This window comes from Oryzias melastigma, linkage group LG11 (assembly GCF_002922805.2).
Source record: "Oryzias melastigma strain HK-1 linkage group LG11, ASM292280v2, whole genome shotgun sequence".
Taxonomy (NCBI): Eukaryota; Metazoa; Chordata; class Actinopteri; order Beloniformes; family Adrianichthyidae; genus Oryzias; species Oryzias melastigma.
This window is the reverse complement of record NC_050522.1, coordinates 2,259,063-2,286,333: the sequence shown is the minus strand read 5'-3', so window position 1 is coordinate 2,286,333 and position 27,271 is coordinate 2,259,063. Positions and strand designations below refer to the sequence as shown.

The 27,271-nt window shown below is 41.3% G+C and overlaps 2 protein-coding genes across 2 annotated transcripts in view; both read left to right on the top strand.

Moving 5' to 3' along the window:
- The window catches only part of LOC112136288 (hippocalcin-like protein 4), a 42,114-nt gene extending 22,153 nt beyond the window's left edge, over positions 1-19,961 (top strand). The window contains exons 2-4 of the mRNA XM_024257890.2: positions 12,552-12,716; positions 14,531-14,746; positions 14,813-19,961. Coding sequence (XP_024113658.1) covers positions 12,555-12,716; positions 14,531-14,746; positions 14,813-15,010 — 576 coding nt within the window. The 5' untranslated portion in view covers positions 12,552-12,554 and the 3' untranslated portion in view covers positions 15,011-19,961. The remainder of the gene's footprint in view (positions 1-12,551; positions 12,717-14,530; positions 14,747-14,812) is intronic.
- A 5,200-nt stretch (positions 19,962-25,161) lies between these two features.
- nt5c1aa (5'-nucleotidase, cytosolic IAa) overlaps positions 25,162-27,271 on the top strand; it is a gene marked incomplete at its 3' end in the record, with an annotated part of 34,169 nt that continues 32,059 nt past the window's right edge. The window contains 1 exon segment of the mRNA XM_024257942.2: positions 25,162-25,696. Coding sequence (XP_024113710.1) covers positions 25,544-25,696 — 153 coding nt within the window.

Sequence of the window (27,271 nt, the reverse complement as noted above, 5' to 3'; positions counted from 1 at the left end):
CAGACGCGGTTCACACAGACGTGGTTCAAACAGACGTGGTTCAAACAGACGCGGTTCACACAGACGCGGTTCAAACAGACGCGGTTCACACAGACGCGGTTCACACAGACGCGGTTCACACAGACGTGGTTCACACAGACGCGGTTCAAACAGACGCGGTTCAAACAGACGCGGTTCACACAGACGTGGTTCAAACAGACGCGGTTCAAACAGACGTGGTTCACACAGACGTGGTTCAAACAGACATGGTTCACACAGACGTGGTTCACACATACGTGGTTCACACAGACGTGGTTCAAACAGACGTGGTTCACACAGACATGGTTCACACAGACGTGGTTCACACAGACGTGGTCGGATCGTAGGAATAGATATTGAATCCTGGTTTATTTGCTGCATCCGATCACATTTCCTTTCTAAGTCTGTTGTGGATGCTGGGGCAGCATCAGAGTGAGGGACCCTCAGAGGCTGAACAAACTGATGAAGAGGATCCACTCTGTTCTCTGGGGATGAAAAGCATCATGGGAAATCCAGATGATCGTCTGCAGAACACAGGAACTCCACTAGAGGTTCTTCAGCCAGAGGCTTCCTCACAATGACTCATCATCATCTGACTGATCCTTTTCTGTAATGAAGCGGATCCTGGTGCCCCCACCACCACCACCACCCCGTTCAGGGCTGAGGGAACACCTCCTGAAGCTTTTAGGAAATGGAGTCAGATTCAGGTGAAGGCCCATCCGAATGATGCCAAAGAATGTGTTCAGACAGGAAGCAGAGGCGATGAGAACAAGGCCGGGGCGTGTAACCGATGTGAAACAGGTGTCTGACAAGGACACATCAACACAACCCAAAACAGGTGTGGAGCGGCTGAAGAACAGAAAAGCTGAAAGGAGGCTGAAAACTGACAGGACTGAAGCAAGCAGAACAGCCTGTCCTGACCGTTTCTTTCATCCAAAGCAGCTTGTTCTCTGTTCCTCTGAGTGCACGGATGTTCTGACGTTTACTTCATGGTCTTCGTCCTCATTTATCAAACCCCGTCTGACTTCTCAGACCAACAAGGACTCCTGAGGAGCTGCTTTCTGAGGCGGATTTCTTCCTAAATGGAAGACAGGAGGAAGTGGAGACAAAAGCTAAAGCTCTGGTATGGTTTGATCTGGACCTGGATGTTCATCTCTCTATTTGCAGTTCCCTATGTGAGAGTAGAGATGGTAAAGACGAGCGTGTTCGGCAAACTTCCAGGAGATGTGAATGAGTTTTTAAGAACATTGACTCAATTGGACATTTTTAATTTTTAGGTTAAATATTATAAAATACATAAAGTTGATGGACTTTCCCTGTGTCTAAAACAAATGATTAAATATGAATGTTTTTATGTTAGAAGAATTAGGATGATTTTATTGTATGTTTTATCATGTACTTGTGTTTATTTTAACCATAAAGGGGCGTGTCCTGTGGTTAAAATGCCGAATAAATGAAATGAAACATAAAAGAGTTCAGCAAAGGCGTTGGCCTAAAGACAGAGCTGACATACACTGTACTACCTAACGTATTGACTCATCCATTTAAATGATCAGAATCAGGTGTTCTCACCTGGTCTCACCACAGGTGTATGAATCCAGACCTCAGGTATACAGACTGTAGTGACAGAAGGTTCCTCTCTCAGGATGGCCTGGTCTTTGACACATGTGCCATAGAACCTTTGGGACGAATTAGAGCAGAGACTGAGACCAGACCTTCTCCACCAACATCAGTGTGACCTGAACAATGAGCTTCTGGAAGAATGGTCCAGAGTTCATAGAAACACTCCTCAACCTGTGGACAGTCTTCCAGAAGAGTTGAAGCTGGAATAGCTGCTGAAGGAGGACCATATTGAACTCTATGGTGAGGAATGGGATGGACTTCAGTTCAGATGAGAGTCAAGACAGGTGAGACAATACTTGGGTAATACAGTGTATCTGGAAACGCTCAGCAGCATGGAGTGTACGAGGACAGGACAGTTCATGATTGACGTCCACAGACATTCTTAAAGGTTTATTTCTAAACGTAAAAGTCTTGGCAAACTCCAACTGTTGTGGGTCCTCCACAGGCAGGATCTAAACTTAAACACAAAGGCATGTGGGTCAGGGTAGGGATTCATTCAACAGACGTTCAGACTGAAGTCCACCAGGCGTCTGCTGTCCAGGAGGATCTTTCTGCCTCTCACATTCTGAAGGTAAACTGAAGGCCCATCTATTGATTCACAAAGCTCTTTATATGTCGAATTATAGTGTGAATGTTTAGTCAGCATTCACTCTGTGTGGATTCTACTGTTCCTTTACTTTTTACAGTTTTCAGCACATAAAAACTCAATCACACTTTCAGTGATTTCAGAAATCCTGGTATCAAAATATTCAGCCTGTTCAGGACATTACAGCTTGTATTTTTGGTATGTATAAACTTTATAGTTTTTGAAATATTGACTCAAATATGCCTCATAGTAAATGAAATTTCACTGTAAGTAGATTAGCAACAAACCTTTAAATATCTTCACAGGAAAGGTTTTCATATTTTAGAGTCATTTTCAAAGAATTTAAGTTTACCAAATATTTTAGCCACACGCTAATGTTTTTGGCTAATTTAGTTTACAAAGTGATTTTAGGCTATTTTGAAATTTTAGTTTATATTAAGCAATGTGCTAGCTTTTTTGTTGCTAATTTTTCATCTGAGGTTTTTATGCTAATTTGGAGTTTAGCTTCTATTTTAGCAACATGCTAACATTATTGACTAATTTAGTTTACTGAGGAATTTTAAGCTATTTTGGAGTTTATTTACTACTTAAGCAGCGAGATAGCTTTTTGCTTAATTTGGCATCTCGTGAGGTATTTTGGGCTAATTTGGAGTATAGCTTGTAGTTAAGCAACACACTAAAAATGTTTGCAAAATTGGTATTAGGTTTATATCAGCAATTTTACCACAAATATTGCAGAAATCTAGGTCAACTTCACAGTTGTTGTTGTTCACCTAATCAAAATTTCCCTTTTTTTTTTAGCAAATTTAACATTTTACAAATAGTTTTTGCATTTTCAGCAAAAAAGTTTCACTATCTTCAGCAACTACTTTCAGCAAAAAGCATTCACGTAGCATTATCACAGGTAATGCACCTTTTCTAGTTACATATAGTGAAAATATTTCACATCCTAATGTTTTCATGCTAATTGCGGTGGTACATGAATGAGTACTGGTGCTTTGTGTTTTTATCATTATTGTGTTAATTAGTAACATTAGTAGTAACATTGTTCTAATTCAGTTTTCTGCAAACTTTTACATTGTTGATGTGTCCTTTTAGCTTATTTGTTTTATTTCTATCAATAAATACAATTTTGTTTCAGAGACTCTTATTTTGAATTTCCGTTGATTGTGTCTTTCTGAAACAGTTTTTTCTGCTGTAACATGTCACATGGAAGGTGTTTTAAAAAGTACATGTGTCTGATTGATTTCTTGTGTTTTGTAATGAATGCTGCATCTTGATGAATGTTGTCCAGCACTGAGGACACATGTAGGCAAACAAAAGGGGGAGTGAGGGGGCGTGACCCCTGAACAGACCCTCACAAGGACCCTTTGACTCAGAGCATAGCTGGTGGAAATCCTCTCTGTGGGACATGAGTCTGACCAGCCTCTGCTAAACAAAGCACTCTTCTTCCTCTCAGTTTGGACCACAATTGATTGATTGATTGGTTTATTTCAAGCATAGATTGAAAAATACAGGACAAAACACACAATTATTTCAAACTTATTACAGAAACAATTAAATGCATTGATTAGAAAATAGAAAACAAAAATAAAACACACTTATGTCACATTTGGTTCATTCATTTTTTGTGATAATTAACTAAAGTCAATAGAGTTTGATTGGTTGATTGAAAAGGAGCGGGAAGAAGCGAATTTATATAATCCCACCCCTACTTAATTACTTCATTTGACTGTTTTGCATAATTATATAATCTGGTTGTTGTTTTTATTTATTTATTTCTTTTTTTTGTAATTCTCAATAGTAAAGTGAAGTGCTTGTTGATTATTGATTATTCTCATCAAACATTATTTCAGTAAACAGTAACATCAATCATACATCATGTAACAGATCTATAATACTCATTGATTATCATCAAAATACAATGTTGTATTGATACAGAAAAATAATAATTACACATTGAGATCAAGTTTTAAAGTAACAATAGAATTCTTATTGATCATTCTCTGAAAGAATTCTTATATATTTTCAGTAAACATTATTGATTCACACAATATCTAATAATCATTGATTATCTTTAGAACACATAATTACAATAATCCTGTAATCATTGCTACATATTTTGGATCAAGTAAAGAAAATTAATACCATAGTGATTGTAAACTTTTCAGTAATCATTACTGCATATTACATGACATAAAACTCATTGATTTAATTTAAAAATCTTTGATTATTTCATCACATTCAAGTTCAGACATTTGGAATTCTTCAAACACTAGTTGATCTTTAACTCTTCTTATCTTCATATTGTGAGATTAGAGTTTCTTTATCCATTTTCTTGAATGTATAAATGCTTGAACATTGTTTGAGATCATTACTTAACTTGTTCCAGAGTTTAGTTCCACACAGAAACACAGAAACTTTTCTTTGTGGTTCTTATCAATCTGACCTTGAAGTTCCTGCATCCTCTCAGTTTGTTCCTCCTTCATTTTCTAAGAACTGTTTCTGGATATTGTACGGTAATGTTTTCCCACTAGCTCTGTATAGTAACTGTGTAAAAATCAACAAGATCATACAGTTTTAGAATTCTGAATTGATCAAATAAATTGTTAGTGTGATCAAGATAAGCGTCTTTATGTATAATTCTGATGGCTCGTTTCTGAAGCATAAAGAGAGGATGTAGTGAACTCTTATCATTATTACCCCAAATTTATATACAGCAGGTGAAATATGGTAATATTAAGGAGCAGTACAATAAATATCTACAGCTTTAGTTTAAAAAAACATGTTTCATTTAAGATGTTATCTACTTAAATCCTCTTTTGATCCGTGTCAAAGTGTTCCCAGTGCTCTTTTCATTACGATGATGCTGATTTGAGCCAAACTCGTTTTCTAGGACATAGTTTCTGCAGAGCAGCAGGGGCTCATCAGAAATTCACCTTTGAGTTGTGGGCGGGGCTGTTGTGCAGAAGCAGCCCCAGGCCTGGGCTGCATGGCGGCCTAGGCGAAACGTGCGCACACACAAAACCACGACAAAAAAGAAGTATCGCAGCTGCCTAGAATATGTTGACATAAGTATTTATTTATTTTAATTGTCAAGGATTAAACAATAATCATCTTTTTTAAATTCTAATCCATCTCCCTAGCCAGAACTGAAACTGTAGGCTCTACAATGGCAGGCAGCCATGCTAACCCTTCATGTGTCGTTTGGAGCATGACAGATGTTTTAACGGACATCTCCAGTGTTTAAGGCTTAAAGGTTTTTGTTGTTAAAGGTTTAAAGAGAGGAAAAGTGAGTGGTGTGTTTAACTGTAAAAAAATTACTGCAATTTGGCAGCAGATGACACCCTAGCTCGCATATGCCCAGTGGAAGTAAGCCTCCCCTGATATCCCATTGTTCCATTGTTTATACTCCTTCTAGCTTACAGCCCTCAGAACCACAGCCTAACATTAGTGGTGCAACAAAAACAGCTTCAGTGAAACATTTCAGCAGTAGAAGCATCGGCTGTGGCATTGAAGATACATGATTTTGTTTTTGAGGCTCTTGCATGTTTTTGTCACTGTGACAGGTACGGCCGGCGGTTCGTCCTCCTGCTGTCCATCGCCCTGCAGACTGTCTTCGGGGTCGCTGTGGCCTTTGCCCCCAACTTCCCGGTATACGTGCTTCTTCGCTTTGCAGTAGGAACAACCATATCGGGAGTCATCATCAATGCTTTTGTTCTCGGTAACAGACACACTGTCCACTGATAAAACGTACCCTCTGACAGCTGTCCTGGTGCTTCAGGGTTCATTTTACTTTATGTTTTCTAGATTTATGTTAAAAAGTGCCTTCATTGAGCTAACTTAACAGCGAATCACAATTTTTTAGCCACAGATGTGTTTTTAGTAAAGATATGTTGCTATTTTCATTGGTGTATATTAGGGATTGTTTTTCTCCAACAGTAGTAATTCGTTTATCAATGTTTTATCTGATGGCTCCGCCCCTCTAGAGGAGGCCTGATGAACACCCTCAAACTCCCAGATGTTTGGGTCTGTGCTTTGGAAATATTTTGCTTTATCACATCGACACAAAGTATATTTAGATTTTTGTGGATATTTCTAAGCAGAACTCAGTTCTTCAACAAAATGGTGAAGCACGATTTGAAAATAGATGTTTAAAATCATTTATTTTGTTTGTTACTCAACCAAGGCAACGAGAAAATAGCTTTTTATGACGAGGTTATTAAAGTCAAAGTCCCAGTTGTTGTCACGCAGTGTGTGATATTTGTTCTCCGCATTTGACCCACCCACTGGAGGAGCGGTGAGCTGCAGACACAGCCGCACTTGTTCAACCCCCAAATCCAACCCCTTCTTGCTGAGAGTCAAACAGGGAGACACTGGGTCCCATTTTCAGAGTCTTTCATATGACTCAGCCTGATTTGAACTCACGACCTTCCTGTCTCAGGGGGGACACTCTACCAAAAGGCCACTGAGCTGGTCAAGACAAACTCCAAGGAAAATTGTGTTTTTAAGGTGTTCTTGCAGCATTTTGCTATCAATAGAAGACAAAGATTCAATTCTTTGTGAATCAGGAGCAGAATAAAAATGTTTCCCTCTTCTGAGCTGCGGTCGCAAGGTCGAACCCGGTGGTGCACATCAGAAGTAGGGGATGCCGTCAAGCTGAAGAAGGAGTCCTATCAGGCCTAGGTGGCTTGTAAGACTCCAGAGGCAGCTGATGCGTATCGGCAGTCTAAGCGAGCTGCAGCCCGAGCTGTGTTGGAGGCAAAAACTCGGTCCTGGGAGGGGTTTGGTGAGGACATGGAGAAGGACTATCGGTGGCCTCAAAGAGATTCTGGCAAACCATCCGGTGCTTCAAGAGGGGAAAGCAGTTTTCTGCAGGCACCGTTTCCAGTGCAGGTGGGGATCTCTCCTCAGCCTTCCTGGGAAGGTCTATGCCAGGGTACTGGAGAGGAGAGTGTGTCTGATAGTTGAAGATCAGATGCAAGAACAACAGCGTAATATCCGTACTGGTCACGGAACGTTGGACCAGCTCTACACCTTCTCCAGTTCGCTCATCCAGTTCATATGTTTTATGGATTTGGAGAAGATGCTCAACCGCGTTTGCCGTGGTGTCCTGTGGAGGGCGCTCTGGGGGGTCCTGGGAGCCTTACTGAGGGCCGTTTGGTCTCTGTATGACCAGAGCAGGAGCTTGGTTCACAGCCGGCAGTAAATCAGACCTGTTCCTGGTGCATATTGGACTCCGGCAGGGCTGCCCTTTATCACCGGTTCTGTTCATAGTCTTTATGGACAGAATTTCTAGGCGCAGCCAGGGGCCGGAGGGGATCTGGTTTGGGGACCACAGGATTTCATCTCTGCTCTTTGCAGATGATGTTGTTCTGTTGGCTCCATCAAGCCAGGATCTCCAGCATGGATTGGAGCGGTTTGCAGCCGAGTGTGAAGCGCCTGGGATGAGGGTCAGCACTGCTAAGTCTGAGGTCGATGGTTCTTGACCGGAAAAAATGATTTTTTCTCTTGCCCCTGCTTTAAGTTTAAAAATCTTGGGACCTTGTTCACCAGTGAGAAGATCAGAGCGTGAGATCGACAGGCGGATTGGTGCACTGTGCATTGTTATGCGGTCGCTGCATTGATCTGTTGTGGTGAAGAGAGAGCTGAGCCAGAACCTCTCTATTTACCGGTCGATCTTCATTCCAGTACTCACCTACAGTCATGAGTTCTGGGTCATGATGAAAGAACGAGATCCCGACTACTGAAATGAGTTTCCTCCAGAGGGTGTCTGGATGCTCCCTTAGAGATAGGGTGAGAAGCTCAGTCACCCGGAGAGAGCTCGGAGTAGAGCCGCTTCTCCTCCACATCCAGAGTAGCCATTTGAGGTGGCTCGAGGATCTGGTCTGGATGCCTCCTGGAGAGGTGTTCCGGGCATGTCCAACTGGGTGGAGGCCCTGGGGAAAACTCAGGACACGCTGGAGAGACTACATCTCTCAGTTGGTCTGGAAACACCTCAGGGTTGATCTTCCTTCTTGAAATTGCACCAAAGTTTGACTATATGTTAATTTCTGATTAGAAAACACAAGAAATTATCACAGTAAATAAGAAAAAAATAGACTTTATTCATAACTTCAATCATCACTTAGTTTCTTTCATTTTGTTGTAGTTTTTTCCAGTTCAGCTCATTTTAAGGGCACATTGATTTTTTTTACATGCATTAAGAATGTAATAACGAAAAAAAAACCTCTTAAAAACTCCTTATAGGACTCAGAAGAACTCCAAACTACACCATTAGTGTAGCAAGTAGACTTTTTTTTACGTTTTAAATACATGTTCTTCTATTTACAGGACACTTTGCTTTTCTTTTATCAGTGCAAAAGTCATAGGTCAGCTTTACAAAGTACAGGTTAAACAGATCTTTATTTAAATGATCACTAATCTATTGGTCACAAGTAACAGGTTTTCCTCCACAAAAGCAAAGGTCTAAAAGAATAGCTGGAGTTTGTTTCTGTCCACATGATTAAAGTTCAAAGGAATGGATTGATTTTTGGGCTCTGCAGCGTCATCTGGGTTATCCTAACAAAACGCTGTTCGGCTGAGCCAGGAGCTCATGGAGGTCATCCGCATTGGAATAAGCGGGAGGTGGTTCTGAGTAATGAGCCATTTCAGAGGCATAAAGCATAGAACTGCAGAGACGACACCTCTGCGGGTTACAGAGGGGAATGATGTCATTCACTGCCAGAAAACTGAGCCTTTATGGTTTTTATATCTGCTATTTCAAAGCTGTTTATCGTGTATAGAAATATGAAAGCTACATTTTGATAAGAACTGCTGTTTTTGTATTTCAGGAACAAAACGTAGAAGAGTTATCTTAAAATATAATCTATAATTCCTTTATTCTGAAACCTGTAATTATTTTTTTAAATTTATCATAAAAGCCTATTGAAAAGTTAAAAACTGGGAGAGGTCCGGAGATCAGATATACTTTTCTAAATTTGTGTGGGGATTTACCCCTGTTTCCAAACCACCCATAAGGTTCCTAGTTTGAATCCCAGCTGGGTTCTTTCTTCATGGAGTTTGCTCGTTCTCCCTGAACACATGCAGCTTTTTCCATAAACAAATAAACCCTAATAGGATGGATGCTCTGTGACTCCAGGCTTGTCTGTTTTCTGCTGCGAATGATTCTTATTTAAAGATATGGATGTTTTCTCATTTTCTTCTTCCAAACTTAGATAAAGTACAGACTTTTGTTCTAGACCCTGACAGCTTCAGAGATTCATCCAGTAATGATTTTATCACACTGGAACACATTCACTTGGTCTTCAGTCCAATTGGGGGAAACTTGGAGTCTTTTATATTGAAGACTTGACTTTAACTCAGAAATCAAGTTTCTTCAACATCTTTATTTCATCTCCCCAACACTTCAAGATTAGGGAGCAACCTGTCCAAGAATGATGAAGAGAGCTGACTTCATTACTTTGTTTCTTTAAGCTTAACCCAGTAGGCACGGACACATCTATTAGACATCTAAATCCTGGCTGTTTCAGTTTTCACAGCTATAGATATGCATAGTGCCTCTGATAGACATCAGTTTGTACAGATCTATTGTATATTGCAGTTTAGATCTCTAGCAGATGACTTTCCTGCATCCCATCTCTTGTGCATTGTAAACAAGTAATTTTTTCAACTACCTTACCCAAATCCTGCAGAATGCGCAAGGACTCTGCCAGTTCACTTGATAAGTGTGCTTCATGTGACTTTAATTGAAAAAAGACTAAATTAGCCAAAACAGCTAGCATGCAGCTGAAATATTAGCTAAACTCCAAAACAGCCTAAAAACCTTAATAAATATCAAAATAATCCATAAAGTTAGCAGAATGTCATTATAACTTTCAACTTTACCACACTCTTACTCCATATAATATGAAGTAACGACTAATCGACAAATTCGTCGTCAACTATTTTAATAGTCGATTAGTTATTGATTAGTCGACTAATCGTGGCAGACCTAGTTCCAAATAGAAATGAGACAATAAGAGTGTAGTGTCTGTGGCTGTCCTATAGGTGTCCTTGTGGGTCTCCTACAGGTGTCTTGTGGGTCTTTTACAGGTGTCTTGTGGATCTCCTACAGATGTCCTGTGGCTGTCCTACAGGGGTCTTGTGGGTCTCCTACAGGTGTCTTGTGAGTCTTTTACAGGTGTCTTGTGGGTCTCCTACAGGTGTCTTGTGGGTCTCCTACAGGTGTCTTGTGGGTCTCCTACAGGTGTCCTGTGGGTCTCCTACAGGTGTCCTGTGGCTGTCCTACAGGTGTCTTGTGGGTCTCCTACAGACACTGATATATCCCATACAGCAGCACTCATGTGTGGTCAGTAAGAAGCCATTACTTCCACCTCACTAATGACTAGAGTGTGTCGTAATGACACTTTCTGACAGCATCATCTTTAGTTCATAAATGTGTGTAACTTACTTTATCCTTATCAATACTTCACGATACACTTGCCACACACACAACAATGGCATGTCTCATTTTGTGAAACCCTTTGAGGTGACCACACAAACTTCAGGGGAACTGGAAGAAACACCTGCACTCCCCTGAAGATGCAGTCTCTCCTCTATTACCCTCTACAGGGGCAGATAGCCCAAACCCCCCCAGCACCTGTATTGGTCAACCCCCCTTGACATACATTAACTAACACTTAAGATGATTTGAAGAAAGCTAATGCTAGGATTGTGGAATCTGGATAAAGACACATATCCCCCTTCCTCTACCTGTAATTTGCCTGTTCTGAAAATAGGAGAAAGTCTTTAGTCACAAAGTTCTTATTAATCCTCATACTCTCTTATGGGGTCCAGATGACCCCAGCCTCACATTGACGTGTTATCTGACCCATGACAAATGTGGATGAGGGTGCACAGGATGTCTGAAGATAAAAGATAAAAAATCATTAAATTAAAAAGTTCAACACTCTGTCCTGTGGGGTCCAGATGACCCTATTCCCAACGTCAACATACCTAGGATACCACAAGGGTTAATAAATCCAGGGATTGATTTAGGATGCGTTTTCAACACCCTCCTTACTGTAGACCAGATTTGCCCAACCCTGCTTCTCAAGATCCCTCCCCCGCCTTCTTCCCAGCTTTCTCTGTATGTTTTTCTGCTGATTACCTGTGTCAGGTGTGTTCAGTCAGTCAGAGTGAAAGGGCATGAAGCATATCCATGAATGTGTATGTTATTGCCCTATAAATGAATGTTTGTTGCAGTTATCTATGAATCTGTTATCTGAACACGTATCACAGGCTTTTAGTTTTTTCCTGTTTTCTTGTTACAGAACATGATGTGTCACATGTTTTACAGTGGACATCCTGGTGGGTTTATGTGTGTCTCCATCTTTATATCAGAGTTCAGTGTCGATAGATGTTTCTGTGCCGTCTGTAGAGATGAAAAAAGGCACATTTTGAGTCTTTTTTTATCATTTGATTATGCATCCTTTAAAACAGAGCTTAAAGTGTACATTTGTCCTCATACTTTCAATTGTCTGCACAGACTCTGGCTCTTTTGTCAGTACAGTTGATTTTAGTGTGATTCTGTGATCATTAGAATCTCCACCCTCTAAAAGTGCCTTTTTATTTATTTATTTATATTTTCTCCACTGTTTGTTTGTTTCACTCATCTTTGCACTACTTCTGTTTTTTTATTTTATTGTTCTACTTTTGTAAACGACAGTATGTTCTAGTTTCATTCTTGTCTGACATTTTGTGATTCGCCCTGTTTGCCTGTTTTGTTTTTCTCTTTTGGCTGAGCCGTTTGGACTTCTGCTAAGCTCTGGACCTGTCAGCTGTTCTAAAATGTCCACATTAGCTCCTGGTTTAGTCATTTGCTTTGATTAACACTTGAAATGGCTTCTAAATCCCTTTTAAATATGATTTCTGTTAATAATGTTGAGCCATAAACTTGCTGCAGAAACCAGGAACAGAAACCTCACTGGTTATTTCAGCAGAGATGGACTGTTCCTGTTACCATGGTGACCAAACACTATGATACTTGGTGTGATTTGAGTTGAGCTGAGACTTTCTAATCAAAAACATGGCTTGGTGTGTCTGTCTAAAGTCAAGGACAAACCTCCTGTTCTTCTGAAAATGTTTATGTTTAATATTCTTTCTATTAAGAGGAGAACTTGAATGTGTATTTTTAGCAAAGCAGCAGAACTAAAACCATGTCCCATTTTGGCAGCCATAATAAAGCAGCAGTATTTCCTTCCATGTGCCGTTCTATTACAGTTTCTCTAGCTTCCTCTGATCTTTGGGATCTTCTGGTTTTCCTCTTTGTTCTTCCTCGCAGAGGATGGGGAAACACAACAGCAAGCTTGCCCCGGAGGTCCTCGATGACCTGACCAAGAACACAGAGTTCAACGAAGCAGAGCTCAAACAGTGGTACAAAGGCTTCCTCAAAGACTGTCCCTCAGGCATTCTGAACCTGGAAGAGTTTCAGCAGCTCTACGTCAAGGTGAGAGTGTGCTGGGGTCCTCAAGGGGAGGAATCATCTCTGTGGTCTTTCACTGTCAACTCTACTTTGGTTTGTTTGCTTTCTCGATTGTTTTCCTGTTAAACGGTCCCATCGATCATACTCTTTGTCCTAAATGAGATCATGGGTGTTGCTGGAGCCTATCCCACCTTTCCTGGTAAAGGGTTGTACCATGGACTGATCATTGGGCCTTGTGGTCCAAAACCACACATACTGAGAACTTTCATCACCTCAGTGGCCTTGTGGTAGAGTGTCTGCCCTGAGACTGGAAGGTCGTGAGTTCAAATCAGGCTGAGTCATATCAAAGACTCGGAAAATGGGACCCAGTGTCTTCCTGCTTGACTCTCAGTCTTAAAGGGTTGGATTGGAGGGTTAAACCACCAAATGATTCCCAAGTGCAGCTGTGTCTGCAGCTCACCGCTCCCCCGGAGGATGAGTCAAATGCAGAGAACAGATTTCACACACATGGTAGCCTGACAACTAGTGCTACTTTATCCCAGGCCTTCTTGAGAATGAGGGTCTCTGTTCAGTTACTGATGAGCTCTAGTGCGGTTCACTTCAGTGTGAATACAAATTGGCTTTATAAAGAGAACCAGAGGCAGGAAATGACGTAAAATCATTGGAACCGATTCTTCAGGATAATTCCAGAGAAGGCAGATGAGACCCACTTCCAACTCACATTTTAGAGTTTCTACAGTCCCTCTGCGCAAACTGTCCCATGAGATCATGAAGAAACTCTTACTATATCCATGGAGGAACTTTAGAAAATAGACTTAACCTTATTTGACTCCAAAATTCTTCTGTTGAATGTATGAAATTGTTCAATCTTTTTGTTGAAGTTGACCAACAAGTGACATCTGGTCTTGAAATTTACTGTGAACTTCAGGCTGGGAAAAAAAGACACTTTCCATTGTGTTCAAACAACAATCACAAAGACAATGAAGTTCTCATGAAGCCTTTAATCTTTGAAGCTATTTTTGGAGATATATTTTATAAAAGTACAGACTAAACTGAAATTTTCTGACCGTAATTATCACAGTGAATGCACCGAGACTGAAGTTACCACCCTCATCTATTTTGATCGGTCCATCGTGTTAACCCCGCCCCAACGCGTGATAACGGTGCCAGAAGTTTTGAAACTGAATTTTTTTTATTCATCCATCCATCCATCCATCTTCCTGACCGCTTCTTCCCTTTCGGGGTCGCGGGGGTGCCGGAGCCTATCCCGGCTACTGATGAAAGAGTTGGAAGTTAAAAAAAAAAAAAACAAAGCTTCATACTAATCATCATCTGTAAATGTACCAAAGATACAGGATCTTTCCTTCAAAGCTATTTCTAAAAAAAAAAAAAAAGAAAAAAGATAAATCGTATATCATTGAATGTCTGACTTCACTGATGACAAAACTCCCATTCTATCCATTATTTTTGGCAGGTGGGGGTGGGTTCGATTTGGTCAAGTGGCTGGGATGGTTCGTCCATGTGAGGGATTCTTGGTAGTCGTCATCCTGCTAAAGGTTCCAGCTTGTTCTGGAGCAGCTTTTCCCACAATCTTCAGCTCAGATTCAGTCATTCTTCCACACAAACGTATTACAAAGACCTCAGAGGCTCCTGTGTGGTTTTATCACTCACCAAACTGCTTATTGGTCACATTCATGTGTGTTTTGGAGGTTTGTGATGCTGCATATCTTGGAGCTTGGCCATAAATCGCTCCAACTAATTTGTAATATATAATGTCATCCCCCCACAATGCACCCTGGTGTGGTCCAGTTAGATGGCGGATGTTTTTCCATTCACAGTTCTTCCCTTACGGTGATGCCTCCAAGTTCGCTCAGCACGCATTCAGGACATTTGATAAGAACGGGGACGGGACGATCGACTTCAGGGAGTTCATCTGCGCCTTGTCCATCACCTCCAGGGGTAGCTTTGAGCAGAAACTCAACTGGGCCTTCAACATGTATGACCTGGATGGAGACGGAAAGATTACCCGCATGGAGATGTTGGAGATCATCGAGGTGGGTGAGGAATGCACAGAGATATGTGGTCAGAGCATAATGCTACAGCCGTTCTCTCATCCTCAGGCCATTTACAAGATGGTTGGCACGGTGATAATGATGCGTATGAATGAGGACGGGCTGACCCCTCAACAGCGCGTGGACAAGATCTTCTCCAAGATGGACAAAGATCACAACGATGAGATCACCTTGGACGAGTTCAAAGAGGCCGCTAAGTCCGACCCTTCCATCGTCCTGCTGCTTCAGTGTGACATGCAGAAGTAGGGAGGGAAGTTGGGGGGGGGCAGGGGTGGGGTAACAGCTCAGCTGAACAGAGGGAACAGAGAAGGCAGGGGGGTGCAGGACCCCGATTGATGCCATTCTTTTTTCCAGCTCCCTGCTGAGCGCTCCTGCTGATCCAGGTTAGATGGAGGTTTTAGGAGGACGTGAGCTCAAAGTTCCACAGATCAAAGATCCAGATCTGTGTTCTCAGCTGCTGACCTGCAGGCTGAGGAGGCTTAGCTTTTGCTTTATTTTCTACCAGAAGCAAAAGCTTCGCCCATTCCCTATGAAAAGAAAAAAGAATGGCATTGAGTGGAACATCCATCCATGTGTCCATCCAGACTCTGCACTGCAGGATAATCCGTGACACAAACATTCCCTCATACTCTCTCACTTGTGTGTCCGCGTGTACGCTTTTGCATGTGTGTGTCTTTATGTTTCTGGATGTTTTTTTGTTTGTATGTGTTTGTGCGTGTATGCGTATATTTGTGTCTGCATTGTTTGTGCATGTGTATACCCGAGTGTGTGTGTATTTAAGCACTTAGTGTGTGCTGTTTGTGTGTGTGCTTGTGTCTGAGTGTCAGCTTGCATGTGTGTGTGTGTGTTATTAGTTTGTGAGTTTATGCAAGCACCGATTCTGTGAGTTGTTTGTGTGTATGCTTGTCTCTGGGTGTATATATTGTGTGTGCGTGTGTGCACACGGGAGTGTGTCTGCGTATATGAGCCCTTGTGTGTGTGCGTGTGTCTGTAAGTAAGCACTTGTGTGCATATGTTTGTGTGGTATGTGGGTGTATAGGTGGGCATTTTTGGGTGTGTGCATATGGGAGTGTGTCTGTGTATACAAGCCCTTTTAGTGTGTGTGTTTGTAAGTAAGCACTTGTGTACATGTGTCTGCGTGTTGTTTGCATGTGTGTCCTTGTGTGTGTTGCCTGTTTGAAAGTTTATGTGTGTTTGAAGAAACTGCCTCATAAAACTACAATCATTCCACCAGAACTATTTCTGCTGTCAGATTTCAGCTCAGAATACGGTCTGGATTGTGTCTCAGATTGTGTGTCAGATTGTGTCTCAGATTACGACCCGTTGCAGGTGAAGGAAGTCTCAGACAGCTGCCTGCCTCATGCTGAGGTCCACTGCTGTGCTGCTGTGGAACTACAAGCTGTGGCTTTGTCCAAATCCTTAGGGAGCACTTTTGATCTGATTAAAGTCTTCCGTGTGATGTAATCTGAGATTTGCTCAGCAGGTGAGCAGATTTTGACATTTCCCTCTTTTTGATTTGTGACTAATTACAGATGCTTTGCTTCTAATCCCACATTTTGTGGCCAAACGCTGCGAAGGTGAGTCAGTCAGTCTCTCTGCTGACTTTCAAACACTAATGGATTGGGATAATAGGGGGATTAAGTCAAGAACTTTGTAGCATTTAAATGATGCAAAGATGATGAAACCTGAGGTAAAAGTCAGCTGACTGCAGGTTGAGTTCCTGCCTAACATGACCATACCTGTTGAAGTGTCCTTGGGCATGACGCTGACCCCACATTGCTCCTGCTGGCCTGGATTCAGTGACTAAATGTGTGAATGCAGGAAAAGTGCTTCAAATGTCAAAAATATAGACAGAAGCGAGTTCTGTTTTTTTTTGTTGTTATTGTTGTTGTTGTTGTTTGTAAGGAAACAGGCTGATTTACTAAGAGGACCACAGTTTAACAGAAAGCATTCAAGTCAACCGAATGTTTCAATGAAGCACCAGAAGAAATTGAGAAAACTCCAACAGAATTACACGTAAATATTGTGATTCCTAAAGCTAACAAACACTGCTAAATCACATAACTTGAATTTTACGAAGCAAAATTTTTTTAAAAATGGCACTCCATACAAGCACGAAGCTAAAAGAATGTCTTAAAAACAGCAATAATCCGAGTGTTATTCCAGCTGCACTGACACAGCAGCATTTCTGATAAATGCCGAACGTTGGCCTGTAATTCGCTGCGGTCTCAGGAAGCGCTCGACTCCTCTCTGCGCTCGCCTGTTCTCTAAGTTCTTCTCTAAATGTCACAGGAAGTGCTTTGATAGAAGCGGGAGGAACGCTGTTGAGCTCGAATCGATGTGATGCAGAGCAAAAGGTCATGGGGGTCAACCTCTTTTCATCGCTTTAGTTCACTTTTCAAATCTACAGAATAAACAACCAGGTGACGTCCAGCAGCCGGGTTTATGTTGAAGTTCCTCTCCGATCATCTTCTGATCTGTTGTCAAAGCCTTCCCTTCATTATGATTATGCCCTAAAAAAATGTGTGCATTTTCTAGGATGTAGTTCTAAGTTGGTCTGGAGTGAGTCTGCCCTCATTTCCCATCATCCCTTTGTTTACACTCTACTGCTAGCTTACAGCCCCTCACCCACCCAAGCTATCATCAATATGATGAGGAATATTGAAGCTACCCAGCTGTAGAGTTTGGATCCAGCTCAGACGAGGTAAACAAAGACGTTCATGGGTCTGTCTGCATCAGAATGGGGCGGAGCAGAGACACTGTGGCCTGCTGTAGTAACTTACACGTCACACGTGCACACTTTTTCAAAAAGCCTTCTTCTATTTGCTCCTGATTCACAATGATTTGAATAAAAATGTTCAGGACGTTATTTTGAGCTGAATTTTTTTAATAAAGAAAAATGCAGCTTTTTCACTAGCGTGAGTCTATGAAGTACTGCCAGTTTTACTGAATGGAATATAAATAATGCTTTGGGGAGATTTAAGAAAAACGATTGATTGATTTGACTTTGGTTTCTAACTTTATTTGAATCTTAGATTTCTGTTGTTCAGCAATTTGTCAGAACAATTATATTTCTGAATTCTGACCGTCATGACAAAGTCACAGTTTACAGATCAAACTGAGGTCCAGCCGGGCCTCAGAACTTTGACTTCTCAGCGTCTGCGTTCACACAGACCGACGTCTCCTCAGATGTTACCTGGGCAGTTGTCTGAGACTTTCAGCACTCCTGCAGTTCAGACTCGATAAACTGGAAGACCTGCTTTCATTTCCCTGCTGTCAGTGAGAGCCAGTGGTTCATCCCAGCAGACGGTAAAGATTCTCCCTCTCTGAGGCGTCAGGAGTGATAACGTTATCATATATCTCCATGTACATTACAATGTAATCGTATTTATGAATATAAACTAATATGATGTAAATGTACCACTAACTTAGATGAATTTCATAAAAACAGCTGTTGTGTGTGGGAGAGTGCGAGTAAAGGCTGTGTGTGTGTGAGACACTTCAAGTGTTTTGTATTTGTATTTACTGTGTAATAAGAGATGTGTGGGTCTAGTTTTGACTTTGTAAATTCTCACCTTGAGGCACTGAGTATTATTTCCCTGTTTTTGCTCTTTGTGCTCTGCGGGAAAACATAATGTTTGTCTCCAACATGGAGCGCATTGATTTGCCAGCCTGGTGATCTCCACCCTTCATACATGCATCCTGGGCTGCATGCAGCGCCTCATGATGTAACTGATAAAAGCAGTCCTGTGTCACAGTGCCCCCCAGTGGACGGGCTCAGACAGCGGGACCAGTGTAGATGAAGATGAGAGGATGGAGCCTGCAGATCAAAGTCAGCAGCATTACACAACTCGCCTCTTGTGTTTGATGTGTTCAGAATCTGAGGATTCATTATGAAAATCTTATTTCTTTCATGCAGGTCAGCACAGATGCTCAGAAACCAACCTTTGAAAATGTCGAGTCCAAACAAAATCCTTTTTCAATTTCATACAAGTTATCTTTGCAGCTTTATGGAGGAAAATGTAAACTGGGATTGATCAGAAAAAGATGGAACTACATTATCCTGCAGCACAATTCTGTAGCCAAGGAACTTAAATCTAAAAATGTCTCACTACTGCATTATTTACATAAGGAACACTTTGACATTTAGGTGATTCAGATGTAAAAAAAAGAAAACTATCATTTAAAAATCATAGTTTTTTAGTACTTGAAGACCAACCAGGACTGGATATTTTGAATCATAAACGGCTGTGACCAGAAGATCAGTTATTGATGACAGGAGTTGAGTTTTTGCAACAAAATGTAAAGATTTAATTGACTGGTGCAGAAACCATGGAGCTGAAGCTCTGCTGGGAATAAAATGAAACACCTTTTCAAACATTATTTGTTGATATTATGTTTAAATATTGGGGAAATGGACATTTTTGCTGCAGCTGCCATCAAATGTACAGAGCTTTTAGACACGTATCAGTCATTGGCTTTTGAGTGTCGTCTAATATTAGAATACGGGATCAAAAGTAATAATAACTAATAACACCAAATATAGGCCATTCTATGTAGAAGTTTGACACTATGTGGTTTTTTCTCTGAAATAAATCCTGCAGATAAGAAGCTTTAGAAAGTTCTGCTCCTGTTGACCTCAGTCTGACAGGAACTTCCCGAGTCGTGTTCATCAGTTATGACATTTGTGCGTCTGCTCATGCAGCTCTGCCTCTTTCTGTTGTGTAGACTCAGCATTATTTATTTTTTTGGCCTGGTTACTGGTGTACTTTCCCGTTTGGCAGCAGAGAGCTTTGTTTGGAGGCCTCACAGAGTGGTTCTGCATGAACGGATCCGTCCTGACACATCCACAGCCTCTTCCAGTGCAGCTTTGCAGACTCCAGTGCTTCACCTTTCCACTTGACTTTGTGACCCTCAAAGATGTTTAAATGAGAGACAAACGTGTGTTTTTGTTTCTTTTTTTTTCCTGCTTAAGCTCCAAACAGACAGTTGTGATGTCAATACAACACTATTATGTACCGGGAATAATTTGTGCTCTTTTTGTGCAATATGAATCACGCTGTTCACCATTTTTCTTCATGTAAATTTCTGTTTGTCCGTTAGGCCATTTAGATTTTTTATGTTTTAAATATTCTTACTCTTAGAACAAAGAAAATGTAATTATTTTTGGTACATAGAATAAAAGGAATAAATGTTTTCTTGTCCTGGTTCTGCTTTTCCTCTAATCTGCACACGCTTCATCGCACACTTCGGCATGACTCACCATCCACCCTGCTGCAGTGATGTCACCCGCCGTGCTGTTGTCATGGATACCAGCCTGAAGCCATCAGGCAGGCAGCATCTCCTCTCCACCTTTCTCCACAAACCTTCAGCGTTGTGAGATGGTATAAATGTTTCCTCGGTGAACTTTGACCGCATGAATTGACCTTTAATAGTTGACGCATAAAAACTGGTTTGATGACTCAGATCATTTTCTATCATTGTTCTTCCAGATTTTCACACTTCTTTAAAATAAGTTTTTATTGTTTTTCCTTAATTCAGCATTTAGTTTGCTGTAAATGTTTTCACTGCCGCATCTATTCTTAGCCTTCCCCTTTATTTAACTTGTGTTGCTCAACTTGCCCTCTTATTTTCCATCACTCTGTCCCCAGGCGTCCAGCACAGATCAATGTAAATCTATTCAGTGCCTAACCACATCAGACTGTGGCTCAGTGGAAAGGCAAACAGAGTAGAGATGCACTCAGCAGCCAGACTGAAGCTTCTGCGTGATGCTGTTCGTTCCACAGGAATACCAAATGATTCAGGGAATCACTGGAGAAATGAAGGGATGCATTTTTCAGATGAGCCACAGGGCGGAGCTGCAACCTCACAGAAAACACTGACATGTTTCTAGACACCTTGGAATAATATATCTATATATATATATATATCTATATATATATATATATATATTCCAAAACTATAAACAAGCTCATCCAGTTCAGCTGCATGCTTTCTTCCTGCCACCCCGTGTGTAGAGACAGAAAGGGTTAAAACAGGACATCCCAAAACACAATCAATAACAACTAAACTGTTCACTTTGAGGACGTTGATGAGAGCTTTTATCAGTTCATTCATTTAGCTCAAGAAAATGTCTTTAAGTCATTTATGGTCAGAACCACAGTGGTTTTGTTCTTTGGGACATAAGTTAAACTGGTTTCTCAGCTAACCTTGACCCCTTTGTGTATTTTGGATGCCTGCAAACTGTTATCCAAAATGCCAGTTAGCAGGAAATCTAATGATTAGAAGATGCTACAGTATAACTACATGTAAATCAAAAACGCTTTTGTTTATTGTTGTGATGATAGTTGTCTCCAACAGATTTAATTTGGCATTTTCCAGTAGGAAACCCAGTTTGTGTCACCTGGTTGTCCCAGTTTAAATCAAAAACAGGAAAACCAGTTTTTTAAACACTACAGCAGTGCTTTCACACTAAGCTGTTTGGTTCAGATCAGCTCAGAGAGGCTAACCTGAACTTTGGTGTGGACAGAGCATGAAACCCTGATCCAATGGAAGACAAAAATGTCAGGAAGCTGCATTTCCAGACATGCAGGTCAGCAGTCTGTGGAAGATGGTCGTTTTTCTCTGTACCAACAGAAACGTATAGCTGTCTGTTCAGAACTATTTCTCACTCTGAAAAGGACCAGAAAAGATCTCCCAAACGTCGTCTGTTTAACTGTGGCTGCTGAATCAACCCTATTTTTCTGTGAAAACCAGGAGTGGAATCAAAAGACAAAACTACGCAGGAACATGGAACATATACATTGTTGGACTGGAACACCAAAATGAGAATCAAAAGAACAGCTAGATCACTGGCTGACCACTGCAAAGTAAAGTTCAACTCTGATCATCTTGTGATCTATTGTCAAGTCATTCTAAGTGGTCTCTTCATTAAAAAAAACTTGTGTCGTTTTCTAGGACTAGTTTCCATAGAGCTGCAGGAGTTCATTAGAAATTCACCTCTGAGTTGTGGATGAGACTGTTGGGGAGGAGCAAGCCCGCCCACACTTCCTGTCACCCATTTCTTCACTCTCTCTCCCACTAGCTTACAGCCCTCACACCTCAACCTGACGTTAGTGGTGCAAAAAAATGGTGATCAATATCAGAGCTATCACCTGTATGGTTCTGATCCAGATTCCAGCTCAGACCAGGAAAACTAAGACGATCATGGATCTATTGGTCTGTAAGTGGATAATCAGAATGGAGCAGAGCAGTCTGCTCAGTGTATTTTCTATGTCATAAACAAGAGTGAAGAAACATTCAGGAATATAGTTTATACCTAATTTTCTTTGTATGTGTCCTTCATCATCAGAAAAATGCCACAAGAACACGTTAAAAACGACAAAAACAGCATTTCCTCAGACTGAGTTTTTATTCATCAAGGCTGGCACCCTGATAAAGCACAGGCTGTAAATGGACTGCTGTCTGCAACTCTGAACGACTAATGAGTCCAGAAGCAGCAGGTGGAGATGGAGTCAGGAAAGTTAAGCTTGTCCCACAGCAGAAGCATTGAGGGGAGACGACTGCACCTTTAACCGTCTCCACCAGCCTGACTGCTCCTGCTCCAGGCCTGTTCTACTGCTGCTCCACGTGAGTCCTCCACCCACTGAATCTTCCTGAAACACAGACTACAGGGTTGTGACCTCAGCTGACTGAATGCTGGAATGCAAAGGCTTGATGACTGTATGGTACTGGCCAATCGGATCAAGATGATCCATTATCCAGTTTATGTTGTAATGTTTTTGTTTTAAGTTAAATTCAGCGCCTCGTCTTTTTTGTTTGTCTTCACTAAGATGACTTCCCAGTCCTGAGAAACTTTCAGGACTTTTTTTACACTTGAATCCCCGGAATAGACTAATTTCTACTGATTCGCAGTCCTTTTGGACTTGGACTTGGTCAGGAGGAGTTTCTGTCCAGCAGACAGGAAGTCTGGCGTTGAACCCTGACCTCTCCCTCAGCTGCCCTGTGTCAGTGTGTCGGTCTTGTCAGTGTAATGTGATGTGATGTATTTAGCAGCTAAATACCTGAGATTAGGGTTTTACTAATAGCTAATGGCTAAAGCAGTAAATGGCCTTTGATCAGCCACACTTGACTGATGCTTGATGCTCTGACTTCCTGAGATTAGTAAGACTAATTTAGACTAGTTGTCTCTGTTTTCCAAACGCTGCTGACATGCTTTGGTTTGTAGAAAGTGTCATGTGTAGGAATGGTTTAGTGGAAGCTGAGTTTTTTTCTTTAAAAATATTTTAGCGGAGGGTAGGGTCATCCTGAGATGAAATGGGTCATAAACAGTGTTGTGGGTAATGCATTACATGGTAACAAATTACTGTAATTTGATTACTTTTGTCAATAACAGAGAAATGTACCATTTATAGCTCAAATTTTGGCAATTAAGTTACAGTTACTGGATTATAGAAATCTTCATTACTTTGGTGCAGTGAAACCATTAGGGTTACAAATGTAACACATTAATTTGTGTAAACAGTGAGTTCTGACATTTCTCTGTTCAATGAAACAAAATAAAGATCAATAAAAATGTTTAAAAAAAAGTGTTGCTGATGCATATAGAGCACACATGCACACTAATCCAGAGCTGGACATCGATCAAATACAGACGTGTCACATTGCCTAAATTCAAGGTGCGGTGGATCAAAGATGAGACGCTGCGAGGAGACTTCTCTCACAGTGTGGGGAACTCCTCCCTGAGGAGCAGCAGGCGAGTCCAGGCCCCTACATTGACCTGGCCCCTACACTCTGAATGACTTTAGCATATGAGGAAGAGGAGACAACTACTAACACTGCAGAGACCGAACCAGTGGAATACCTACAGTAAACTTAAAGGAACATGGAGATCCTTGGAGTTCCCTAGAACCAAAGACATCTGGAAGCAGCTCAAGACTCCAACCCCATCAAGGGCACCAGTTAGAAGGCTTTTCACTTTGGTGGGAGATGACTTCCTCATCCAAACCTCAGCTCTCCTCTCTGGATCCTGTCATGGACTTCAGACCTACAGAGACTCAATGGAGATCCTTCTGGTTCCTCTCCAGAAGGTTTTCATAGCAAATATTGCATCCGGGTCTTTTTCTTTGAATGGATCAAAGTGTTGATCCATCTGACCTCAATGTAGTCTTTCCCATAACTTCAGGAGTTTCTCTGAGCGTTTTCCTTCTTTCAAATGGACCCAGAACTTTTCTCCTCCATTCCTCCTCATTCTTTCACTCTCTGAGATCATGTTAAACAGTCCAGTCAGGAACTCTTCTCCACCTCTCCTGAACTCTTCCAGACCTCCACAGGGATGTTTTCAGGACCAACCATCTTTCCACTCTTCATCCTCTTCTTCCTGCTCCACAACATCCTCCTCTTCTCCAACGTGTTCCTCACTCATCAGTTCTTCAAAGTTCTATTTTTGTAGAACTTGTTATCTGTTCTTCCTCACCCAGACCTCCTGAACTCTTTGTTTTGATCTGAGCTCCAACGACGACAGCTGTTTCCTTTGGTACAAACTTGGACTCATCTTTCTCAGAGTTGACAGATTTTGAATAGTAACTAAACTGCAATGAAGACATAAAACCATAGGGGGCAGTAGATACCACAAACACCGGAAAACACACAGGAACAAAAGAATATGAACTAATCTAATTTATTTAGTTAAAAATGAACACATTGTTATTCTTTAAAACATTTGTTGTAATCTATCTTTTTGTTGTGTTTTTAAAACAACCTAAAGGTCAAAGCCTAATTACAGGAATTTTTCCTAAAAAGATAAGATAATTATTTTAGTATAAAACAAGACCAATGAAATATGTTGTAAAATACAACACAGTTGGATTTAACTACAGAATGATGCTGACATTCATTCTCTGCTCCTTCGGTTTTTCGACTTCCTGCTGGACAAACTCCCATTCTCTCCTTAAACCAACTCTCCAACTTTTTCCTAAACAATCTCAGTAATGAATGTTATAATATATTAAAACAGCTGACCAAAACGATGACACAGGGAGGGAGGTGTGCTTCACAAAACACTTTAAAGGAAGTTTCTGTGTGTGTGTTTTTTAAAGTTTGTCTCTTAATTGTCAAACAAGTGTTGACGTTCCATCCCAATGACTCTAACATCTCTGTTGTAACCAGATTAAATGTTCAATCACTCAGGTCTCTTTTGGCGGCGAGAGCAGCAACATCCTGAGAGTCTGGTGGTGAAACTGCAGTGTCAACATGGGGACAGTGGAGGTGTGGCCTTTCTGAATAAGGAAGCAGGCCTGTGATTGGCCAGCAGGAGGGGAATGAATTAAAGCAGGGAGCTGTGCAAGTGATTGAATGGGACAGAGTTTGGAGGGGTGGGGGGTGGGGGGAGCAGATGGACCGCCTGCAACACACTTGCAGGACATGGGTGCATGTTGCTGCAGCACAGGAGGAGTTGTTTGTGGAGCAGAGGGTGGCGTTCATGGCCTCTGGATTGGATGCTGAAAGAAATAATCCTGTTGAGGGAGAACAGCAGCAGACGGTGTGAGGAACACCAGGAAGAGGAGGGAACTCTGTTGCTCCTCTGACTTTGGCCGGTGAGGGCGCGTGCACGCTGGTCCTGATCCGGTCTGTGACACCCATCACTGCTCCGTCTTCATAGATGCTGCAGACTGCAGCAGCTCTGTCTGTTTATTTGGTTGGAGAGTTTTTTTTGTCAAAGGGGAACACAGTGTTCCCATCCATCTGAGTAGTCTGACTGCACAACCAGGGGGACTCTCTATGGTGAAGATGAGTCTGGACCCTGTGCAGGTGATGAGCGGACAGGTCCAAGATCTCAAAGTTTCCCCTTCATCCAACGGGGAGAGCAGAGGATCATGGGAGGAGAAAGAGTTTGACCGAGATCAGCTGGACCTAACCACCAAGCCAAAGCCAGTGAGTATCCGTCTGTCATGGAGGAGGACCCCGTCTGATTTAGACTGAATGATGGTAGATAGAAAGCTCCCTCTTCTTCTCTCCTACCATTTCTCCTGCTTTAATGCTTCTCCTTTAAGATATTTCTGATGCTTCCAGTCGGTTTCCTAAAACTCCAAAAATATTTTCTGTGTACTTGACAAACCAATGAAACTTTAGCGAGAACTTTCTTCAATGGATTGGCCCAAAGTCTGAGAAGATGCAGATAAATCAACCCCGGCTGAGAGTCTGCCTCTGAACTCATCTGTCTATCGCCCTACACTGCAGACCTCAGCACAAACGTTTGCATCCAAATCTAAACGTAGCAACAAGGTTTTGTAGAATCCAAAGCATAGTAAGTGAACCTCTGTGAGGGTCACTGACTGCAGGAAAAGTACTTGAGCTAAAAGTAACTTCAAGCTGAGTAATCTCTGCTGCTGGAGAATTAGTGTGTTTGCTGCAGTATATTTTCAGAATGAAAACGTGTAGCAGTGAAGAGCTTAAATATCAGCCGAAACATGACGTCACCACAGCTCTGCTGTTCTCTGCACTCATGAACATTTGATCACAGATGGAGAGTTGGATTTCTATTTATAAAGCTGTTAAAGTTGATCCTAGTTTGAAATTTCTCTGTGGTAATAAATAATAGTTTTAGAAATATATTGCTTTAGAGCAAGTGTCAAAGTCAAGGCCCGGGGGCCGGATCCAGCCCCCCCGGATCATTTGATTGTATTGTTATTAATGGACGAATGTTATCTTGCACTTATTTCTAACTTCTGTAATTTTGACAAAATATATTTTTACGGAGAGGAAAATATTGAAAGTTTTTTAAGCTTTAAGTTGATGTATTCTGGAATAATATTCCTGAATTTTTGTTATTAATAATTATAATAAAAAGTTATGGTTTTAAAGTTGTAAAAGTTGACTATTTTGGCATTTACAAAGATTTCTCTTGGGTAATTACAAGTTCAGCTAATATTTCAGGTACATGTTAGATGTTTTGACTAACCTAAGTTTTTTTTTTTTTTCTGGCTAATTTGGCATTTAGCTCATATTTTAGCTGGCCAGCAGCTTCAGTGTTTTCAGCTATCAATTTCAGCATCTTCACCTATCAGCACTATCATCTTCAGTGGCCAAATTCAGCTTAAAGCATTCACACTAGCATTAACACAGGTAGTCCTACATATTTAGTTCATAATTATTTAAAAAAGTTTCAGTTTTAGAGTTCTAAAAATGTAGTGTTGAATAAATGTTTATCCCACGACCTACGTTGTGTCATGGATTTTGGCCCCTTGTGTGATTGAGTTTGACACCCCTGCTTTAGGCAATAAAACGTAACAATGAGTAAATATGTATTAAAGTTTGCGTAACAGTTGCTGCTGTTGGAAATGAAAGATACGTTGGAACTACTTCTGAAAAATGTTTAGTTTGCATTTCAAAACCATGAGAAAAATAAATAATTCTGTGAATTTTTTTCGTTGTTGGATCCTGATAGGCTAAGGAGTTAACCCTTTAACACAGGGGTCTCAAACTCGCGGCCCGCGGGCCATCTGCGGC